Source organism: Terrapene carolina, unplaced genomic scaffold (assembly GCF_002925995.2).
Source record: "Terrapene carolina triunguis isolate 2854851 unplaced genomic scaffold, T_m_triunguis-2.0 Scaffold131, whole genome shotgun sequence".
Lineage (NCBI taxonomy): Eukaryota > Metazoa > Chordata > Testudines > Emydidae > Terrapene > Terrapene triunguis.
In genome coordinates, this window is record NW_020664482.1 from 12,230,746 (window position 1) to 12,240,337 (window position 9,592).

At 42.4% G+C, this 9,592-nt stretch overlaps 1 protein-coding gene across 2 annotated transcripts in view; it reads left to right on the forward strand.

The window, feature by feature from the left end:
• LOC112104758 (COMM domain-containing protein 5-like) overlaps positions 1-8,915 on the forward strand; it is a 33,174-nt gene extending 24,259 nt beyond the window's left edge. For both annotated transcript variants that reach the window (XM_026652987.1, XM_026652988.1), the window contains 2 exons: positions 554-629; positions 8,654-8,915. In XM_026652987.1, the coding sequence (XP_026508772.1) occupies positions 554-629; positions 8,654-8,755 (178 nt within the window). In that variant the 3' untranslated portion in view covers positions 8,756-8,915. The remainder of the gene's footprint in view (positions 1-553; positions 630-8,653) is intronic.
• Positions 8,916-9,592: the final 677 nt, after the last annotated feature.

The following is a 9,592-nucleotide window of genomic DNA, read 5'->3' on the forward strand; positions in this document are numbered from 1 at the left end:
TGACTCATTTCCCACTCCTCTGGTCACCAAATAGACTCTGGAATAAAATAGCAAGCCACAAACTTAGCACAGTCTCCAGGAGAGCTTGATTCCCCAGCTGGGGCTGCAGTTTAGAGCAAAGGAGGAATGGAAGGATTTAGGCTACTGTTGCTTAGTGAAGATGGTCTGGGTTCTTTTTTGCTAACAGTATTTGGGCAATTTTCATCCCTAATGTATCTCTGTAGAAATCAGTGGAATTATACCAGGGTTGACTTTGGCTTATTATCTGTAATGATTGCAAGTTGGAATACATTTCCTTTTAAATCTAAAAGCTCCTTCTCCTTTTTTAGTCTGCTACCTCAGTATGAAAGTGAATTTGATAGAGTTCTGTTAATTTGTGTTCCTCTGAATTCCCTACTCAGCCAAATGTGAATGCTTGATTGAAATGTTTGGAAATTATTCATGTGAGCTATATGGGACCTCTCTCGGACACCTGAAAGGGTTAACTTATAATGCTGTATAATAGCGTTGCAAATGTGTACTATTTTAATACTAATCATGTAAATAATTTCAGTTCACTGGCCCGTGCATTGCAACCGTCCATTTTAATGCTGCTGAAGCTTTCGGATGGGACAGCTCATCGCTTTGAAGTAAGTCTTGTTATCCTAATAGATAAAGAGAGAGATCCACTTTATAGTCCTTTTAGAAAGTTAAATTGCTATTAAAAATGTTAAAGCCTTCATGGACAATTCATTTTTGTTGGAACTTTTTTTTCCTTTAGTATATTCTGATTTCTGTGCAGCCACACACAGTATATTACAAAACTCCAGCCAAAATGATTTCTTATCTTCTTCTTGGGCATGTTTTGTTGAAACTTTGTTTTCCAAAGAAATATGAATCACTCCAAAGTACTATTGCATAATTTCTGGTGATTAACACGTTATAGGTTTATTAGTGACTTTAATCTTAAGATAAGACAATGGTTTTTGATGGCTGGGAAGTTACTGAAGCAATTTATGAAATGCATGATGCCCCACTAAGCCTGTTACTTTTTCCACAGAAGATAGTTATCAGGTATCTTTACTCATTTTCTCTTTAATACACATCCTGCTTCTAGAAAGAGAGCAGAAAGCTGTGGTGCCTTTTTTACTTCCAATTAAGCAAGGGCATTCTTTTTGACATTGTACATAATGCCTTCCCAGAAAATGGCATGAACTTGTCTGTACTTTTAACCTTTGTAAGAGAATGTTGCACTCTATAAATAACGCTGTGTTGCATGAGTAGTTCACCTTTTAGTGTTTTTGGCTTCAATTCATACATAAATATCTGGTGGTTATGCGCCAGGTATTGGATTAAATGTTTAGCTTCACAACCTTTACTGTGTTTAACGTGGAAAACTGTTTCACAGAAAGACGTAACATAAAGCTGCTTGGAAAGGCCTGACTCTGATTTGCTACACTGTGAAGTCTTTAAGATGCCATATGACAAAGGATGAAATTCATCCCTATGCAGAGAGGCCAGCTCAAGGACTACGTTCCACTTAAGCCCTACATTGAGGTGTTACCTGGGACTTAAGTGGTGCATAGGCTTTGTGCTAAACTTCTGCACAGGAGTGAATTTCACCCTACGCAGATAAATGAGCCCGACTGACAGTTACAAATATTTTCAAAAATCTATTGGAAAATCAGTTCCTCCTTCCCGTGACTGCCAGGATTGGGTTCAGGGTTCCATGTTTTTCTTTCCAGAGGGGACATCAGACACCAAAAGGGCAGTCAGCAATGCAACTCTGCACCTTTTTAAAGGTGGAGCCGTCCTGTCAGAGATCTGCTGCTGGGTCTCCTCTAGTGCATGCAGATCACCATGCACAAGTAGCATATCTCATTCTGAATCCTAATCCACCAGCCACTTAGATCTGGGTACTGCAGAACTGGCTGTGAGCAGGATTTCAACACATGGTCAGAGCCTCTCCAATAGTTGGTACCAGATCTAGGGGTAAATCTGTCTCCTGGTTCAAAGTGCCTTATTCAGGTAGGCAAACATTCTCCACTTCTGAGTTTCCTTTGTGCCCAAACATGCACATACCGTGACCTGCTAGCTCAGCCATGTTTGTGTTTGGACTGGGAAACCAAGATAATTAATCCAAAGGATTGTTCCACAATGAATAGTGCTTTAAAATTATTCTGTTGCACACACACAAAAGTTATATGCCCTTTGATCTGCTGGCCCTTCTGTCTCAAGCCATGTTTGCTGGCGCTGAGTGGTTAAATAAAGAAGGGGGGACTGCAACATTTTGTCGCACATTGCTTGCCTGTCGTGTAAATGAAAAAACCATGACGCTTTTACTACTCAGCTGCATGAGAGAGTCACAATCAGGTGCTGAATGCCTCTCACTTCACTGACGGTCCATGCTACGCTTAGCAAACGTGTGATAGGAGATAGGAGACTCGTGTTGTGGAAGGAACTTCTTAGTCTCACAAGGGGTATGGCAGCATTAATAGACCACTGCCCCCATTTGGCTCCTTGCGGTTTGTAGTGGTAAAGATAAATCCATTAGATTCATTTCTTCATGCTGAAAAATGAGTCTCTTCCAAGTGAAGTGAGGAATATGGGTGCAATTTTTGCATAAACCACGCACAAGAGGCATTCCATTTCCATAACCATGTAAGCTCTGTAATGTAGCCATAGCCTCAGCCTCATTAATGATCTGCTTGTCTAGCCTTTGCTTTAAGACCTTGATATTAGTGGACATATATTATGCAGTTGTCCATCTTTTTTCCAAGTGTAATCACATCTGAGATGGTTACTGTATATCAGTTATTCCTGTGGTTTTCAACCTGTGGGCCACAGGCCCCTAGGGGTCCACAGACTGTCTGAGATTTCCAAAGGGGTCTGCACCTTCATTGGAAATTTTTTAGGGGTCCGCAAATGAAAAAAGGTTGAAAACCATTGAGTTATTCTAACTAAGGGCATCACTTCGCCAGTGAATGTCATGTGAGAATATGACTGTGAATAGTCAAATTCGCTAACGATGCTAACCAGGACTTTGAGACAAGGATAAGTCATCTCTATCATATCAGCTAGCCATGGTTAAACCCTACCCGAATCAAGGTTTAAACATGATGGGGCTGACATGATGCTGAATATTAATCCTCCTTCTGTACACCAACTGCAAAATCATGGTCTGCATCCTATTAGCTAATTGGTCTCTTCACAGCAGTGTTCTAACACAATGCCATTTTGTAGTGAAGACAAAGTGTAAGGAGTGTATACTCTGTACCACCTAATATACCTCTGTAGTTCAGTTAATCAGGGACTCAAGGTCCCTTTGTTTTGGCCAGACCACATGCCCTTTTGAAGATCCATTGGGGCCTGCAGAAATGTGCATAGGCTGCAAGGATCCTTATTTGGAGCATGGAAGCATCTGGGTAAGCCATGCTAGTACATTTCAGCCAGGATAAGTAGTCACTTCTGCAGCTTATCTCTAATCCAGCCCATGGATCTGATGAGCAGATTTTACCCCTGGTGGTTAGGATGCTAACTAGCAGGGAACAAAGAAACCTCAGTTTGGAAGATAACTTGAAGGAGAAACTGGTTCTCACATATTTTATTGTATTTTGTCAATCAACACAAACATCCTGGTATGGGACTGGGTTCATAAAACTTTGTTTAACCTTCTTATTCACCTCCAGAAGAAGGCGGGGGGGAGGAATAGGAATACAGCCAGTGTGCTGTTTTTAATGTTACCTGAATGTGCATTTTGCATAAAGTCATGCGGCCACATTTTTTCATAACTGCCTTAATAGTACACCATTGTAATGTAATTGCATTATTATACCTAAGGCATTATCTGCCGTAACTACTTTCCAATTTACAGAACATGAATAGACTCCGAGTTTTTTAACTCTAATACTTCTCCAAACAGTCTGAAAGTTCAAAAAGTTCTGGCTGTGACTGAACAGTAAAATGTAAATTATTTAAAAAAAAAAAAAACCTTGGTTTTAAATATATTTGATGTTCTTAAGTCACCATCTTGCTTCTAAAAATAAAAAAGTTGCCTCATTTGTGCATTCGAGCAGACCGGAGGCCAGTGTCAGTTTTTTATGGTTGTTAAAAAAGGGGTGTGAATTCCTTCAAATCCCAACGTGTATGAACTTGTTGACATTTTTAAAAGTGAAATGTAAGTTATTCTTCTAATTGTCACAGCAGCATAAAAAGGAGTCTGGAAACTGGTTACCAAAAATCTCTTGTATAGAGTTTCCACGTTGCTGATGGCACTCTAATAGCTGGGGGTCTGTATGTTTACTAACTTATGTATCAAATTTGTGTAGATGCAACAAAAAATGTAATGGCTTAAGTCTGAATTTCCATAAGTGGCTTTAGCTGAGACCAAGAAAGATTACTGTAATGTTATTTTTGGTTTGTGGTCTTTTGGGGGGGGTCAGGGAAGAATATGTTTGTTAAATATTTTGAGATTGGATGAGCTGCTTTGAAGTCTCTGCCATCTCTGCAAAGATAATCTTTTTTGGTAGTACTGTATTTCTTCTTTCATCGTTGGATTCTTTGGGTCTAAAACAAGTGTAACGTGATATCTATTGTCCGCAAATAGGGTCAACATTAGTGTACACTAGGAATGTTTCATTGGTCAACTAAGCTGTTCTGAAGGATCTTCTTTCACTAGAAATTCTCCATTCTGTAGGCTTGTGTTGGATGGTGTAGGGCTACCTCCATACAGTCCAATGTGTTGATGTTCGGAAGTATATGGTCTTCAAAGTGCTTAAGTAAAATTCTCTTGCAGTCCTGGGCAGCATTGTCCACCTTTCATAGACTGCCCTCACTGCTTCATGGGTTTCATTATGCATTCCAGTTGTATGAAGTGTAGGCTACTCACTCACTGCAGTGAAGCATTTCCCCTTCATCTGGTTCTGACACTTCTCTATTGGTTAAGATATCCTAGACATAGTAGTCTGTCTACTCTCATCATGTCTGTCATGTGCTAATGGCATTTGGATGGGAGTAGGTTGAGTGGGTGGGCAGTTCTCTTTAGGCAGAGGGTAGTATAATGCTTCCTGTTGCTATGATCCTGAATGCTGGCCTGTGCCAAGGGGTTCCTCTTCTTTCGCACTTACCTTAGATAATCACAGCTGTCCTCATGTTCCTGTGATTTTGCTGTGAAGATCCCACTGCCTCAGTTTTCCCTTCTCACAGTTTATAAGTATATCCCCACACCTGCTTTCCAGGTACGTTCCTCTGACCAAAGTTGTAATACTTAGCCCTTGCATAGTCCTTTTTCAGCTGTGGACCTGGAGGTGGGGTTCTGGTCCCTGACTAGGGCTCCTAGACACTGTGGTAATACAAATAATATCCATTTAGGAGCTGAAAGGAGGTACAGAGAACATGGGTTCACACAGCAACCCATGCAGAGCTGGGACTAGAACACGTCTCCCTGACTTCCAGTCCTATGCATTATCCACTGACCCCATACTTTCTTCCTATTAGTGGGGAGTAAGAGTGGTCCTAAGAATAGATCCCAGGCTTGGATGTGTTGCTTTCTCTAAGCTACTGATATGTTTATATTGACATGTGCAGAAGCTGCTTTTGCCACTAGTTTTGAATAAAAAATAGCACAGAAGTTCCAGTCCTAATCAAGCCATTATGAACACTCAGCATTCTTTATACACAGAAAAAACCTGTTTTGGAAATGCTCTCCTAGGCTGATACCTTCTGTACCTGGTCTTGGGACGTCACAAGGGAATAGTTTACCCAGCCTGGATTGTGTTCTCTTGCAGCAAGAGCCCAAACTTTCAGCCCTGCTTTCAGTTTGTGAGTTTTTCCAAATTTTTCTGTGCTGTTGTAAAGTTACAGAAGAGAGTCTAGTGCAGGGGTGGACAAAATATGGGCCAGATCCGGCCCACCAGCCGTTTTAATCCCACCCTCGAGCTCCCACTGGGGAGCGGGATGTGGGGCTTGCCCCGCTCCAGCCAGGGAGCAGGGTCGGAGGCTGTTCCACGTGGCTCCTGGAAGCAGCGGCATGGCCCCACTCTGGCTCCTACATGTAGGGGCAGCCAGGGGGCTCTGCTCTGCATGCTGCCCCTGCCCCAAAAGCTGCCCCCACAGCTCCCATTGGCCCACACCCCTAGCCGGAGCCTGCACCCCTTCCCACACCCCAACTCCCAGCCCTGATCCCCTCCCGCCCTCCGAACCCCCTCGCCCCAGCCCAGAGCACCCTCCCACACCCCAAACTCCTCATTCCCAGCCCCACCCCGGAGCCCGCACCCCCAGCCGGAGCCCGCACCCCACTCTCCCGCCCCAGCCCGGAGCCCCCTCCCTCACCCTGAACTCCTCATTTCTGGCCCCACCCCGGAGCCTGCACCCCCAACCAGAGCCCTCACCCCCTCCCGCACCCCAATTTTGTGAGCATTCATGGCCCGCCATACAATTTCTATTCCCAGATGTTGCCCTTGGGCCAAAAAGTTTGCCCACTCCTGGTCTAGTAGGCACTTAAAAACCAGCACAGCTAGGAACCATCAAAGCTTCCTCGCCTTGAAGAGCCACAAAGTCATCTTATAATCTTCAGAGGTGCAACAAACTGCTTGCCTGCATCTGTAGTAGATATAGTGCAAAGTACCATGTAACTTACTAAACCAAGTAGGCCATCTTGTGTGGCCTACTTGGCCTCCCCATCTTTGCCCTCTTCCCAGTCCTTCAAAAGACCCACTTTGCAGCAGCCCTCCCTGTGGAGCCACTCCTCCCTATTTCTTGTCAGAATGTCACAACTCTCCCAGTTCCTGGAGACTGAGCACTCCCATCACCTGCCAGCCATGGGATGCTCAAGAGGTGAACTCTGATCCCCAATGTGTTATCTAGCCTCCAGCTCACGTCCTTTAACATTAGAATGTCATTTACAAAATGCTGATGCCAGCCTTATGCAGCACCTATTGTACTTCGTACTTTCGCAAATGGATCTTACTGTAATTTTTAGTTTTTCCTTTTGTTCAGCGGGTGTTTTCTGGAAGCTTGTTCTCCTGTTAGTCATTGCTAGCTGTGATTTCCTTGATGTTGTCTATTCCTCAGCTTTGCCAAAAGCACCCTAACCGGACACAGAACTTCCACTTTCTGCAGCAAAACTCCCATTATGTGCCTGGAAAAAAAAAAGTAATTCACTTGCTATTTTTCTCTCTTCTGTGACATAGTTAAAATTATCTGATGCTGCTTTTAACAGGGGAGCTGTGAGAAGCTACAGCCATCACCCACACACCCCAAATAAATCAGTCCATAGACTTTTTTCCCTTCCCTCTCCTGCCTTGTCTTTTTCCTTTCCTGTATCCTTCCTTTTTAAGCCCTGTTTTTTGCTCTTCTGGCTGTGTGGCCTCCTCAGGGAAATCAGATCCTTCAACTTTTTCAGTGGAAATGCCTAATTGGGAATAGTTGCATTCACTCCTGTATTCCCAGACTGATTTCCCTGCACAGAAGTAGTGTAGTGATTATTTTTTTTAATAGTCACACAGTTGATTTAGCCAACACACATTCAGCTGTTAAGTCTAAAGCTGACTGTGAAGTTACAAAAGGATCTCACAAAACTAGGTGACTGGGCAAGAAAATGTCAGACGAAATTTAATGTTGATAAATGCAAAGTAATACACATTGGAAAATGTAATCCCAACTATACATACAAAATGATGGAGTCTAATGTAGCTGTTACCACTCAAGAAAGAAGCCATGGAGTCATTGTGGATAGTTCTCTGAAAAGATCGGTTCAGTGTGCAGCAGCGGCAGTCCAAAAAGCGAACAGAATGTTAGGAACCATTAGGAAAGAGATAGATAATACAACAAAAAATATCATAATGCCTCTATATAAATCCATGGTGTGCCCACATCTTAAACACTGCATGCAGTTCTGGTTGCTCCATCTCAAACAAGATATATAAGAATTTGAAAAGGTGCAGAGAAGGGCAACAAAAATGATTAGGGGTATGGGAACTGCTTCCATATGAGGAGAGAGTAAAAAGACTGGGACTGTTCAGCTTGGAAAAGAGACAACTGGGGGGGGTTGATAGGGGTCTCTAAAATCATGACTGGTGTGGAGAAAGGGAATAGGAAAGTGTTATTTACCCCTTCACGTAACACATGAACCAGGCATCACCCAATGAAATTAATAGGCAGCAGGTTTAAAACAAACATAAGGAAATATTTCTTCACACAACATACAAACTGTGAAACCTGTTGCCAGGGGATGTTGTGAAGGCCAAAAGTATAACTGGATTCAAAAAAGAATTGGATAAGTTCATGGAGGTTAGGTCCATCAATGGTTATTAGCCAAGATGGTCAGGGATGCAATTCCATGCTCTTGGCGTCCCTAAACCTCTGACTGCTACAAAGCTGGGACTGGACCATAGGGGATGGATCACTCGATAAATTGTCTTGTTCTGTTCAGTCCCTCTGAAGCATCTGGCACCGGCTACTCGGAAGACAGATACTGAGCTAGATGGACCACTGGTCTGACTCACTGTGATCATTCTTATGTTATTACCCAGCATTTTGTTAGCCTCTGATCTTTTGCTTAAAATCTATAAAACTCTTGTCTGAACCTATATGGGACTGATGTTCTAGAACGTTTTCTGTCTGTATGGGTGTATTAGCCAGATGAGTCACAATTCTAACAAATCGTATGTTTCAGGTGCCAGTTGTAAAGTTTCAAGAATTAAGGTACAACGTTGCCCTGATATTGAAGGAAATGAATGATCTGGAGAAAAGAAGCATTCTGAAAATTCAGGACTGAACACTTCCAAACTGCAAATTAATAGAACCAGTTGGAAAACCTGAAAGAGAATTGTGAAATGCAAAATAAAGATTCAGCACCATTTTGCATGTTATCAGTATTGTAACATAACATTTCTAACATCTGCTGTAAATATTTTTCAATTAAAGTGTTAAAAGCCTCTGCTGTTTTCTCAAACTTATTTTTGCCTAAGAAATATATTTATGAACATGGTATAATCCACTGTTTGCGAGCGCTTCTCTATGATTCATCAAAACATTTTTAAAATAACTGTCCTAATAGATGTAAGAACCACTGCTTCATGATAATGATTCATCTCTAATTATTTTAGAAAGCTTGCTACCGAAAGCCCCGTCACTATGTAACATAAGAAAAACTTTGCAATGCTTGAAATTCAAAAAACCTCACTGTAAACAGCACGACAAAGATATGAAATTGAGCAAGTCTCATACAAGTCATATTGCTGTCTGTGTTCTCAAATTATGTGCATTGTCCGTAAGTGAGTGAGGTGCAGTGACAGTTTAAAAAGGTAATTTAAAGGAAATTGGGAGCCTGTGGAGCACGAAAGAAGAAATCCAGTGCAACCAGCTAGAGCTGTGCAAACAGCATGGGGGTGGAACTTGGGCCTGTAAGAACCCCTCACCAGGTTGTCATGGGTGGGTGGCATGCTGCTCTGGTTACCTGATGGACTTCCAAGCAGAAATCCAAAACTGCTCATTGCCCATTGTTCCCTACTCCTCTTGAACAGAAAGGTAGTGCATTGGCGCTTGAGAGCCTCATTCAGGAAAGCACTTAAGCACATGCTTAAGTCATCCCTTTTGAGAAAAGCACATAAGC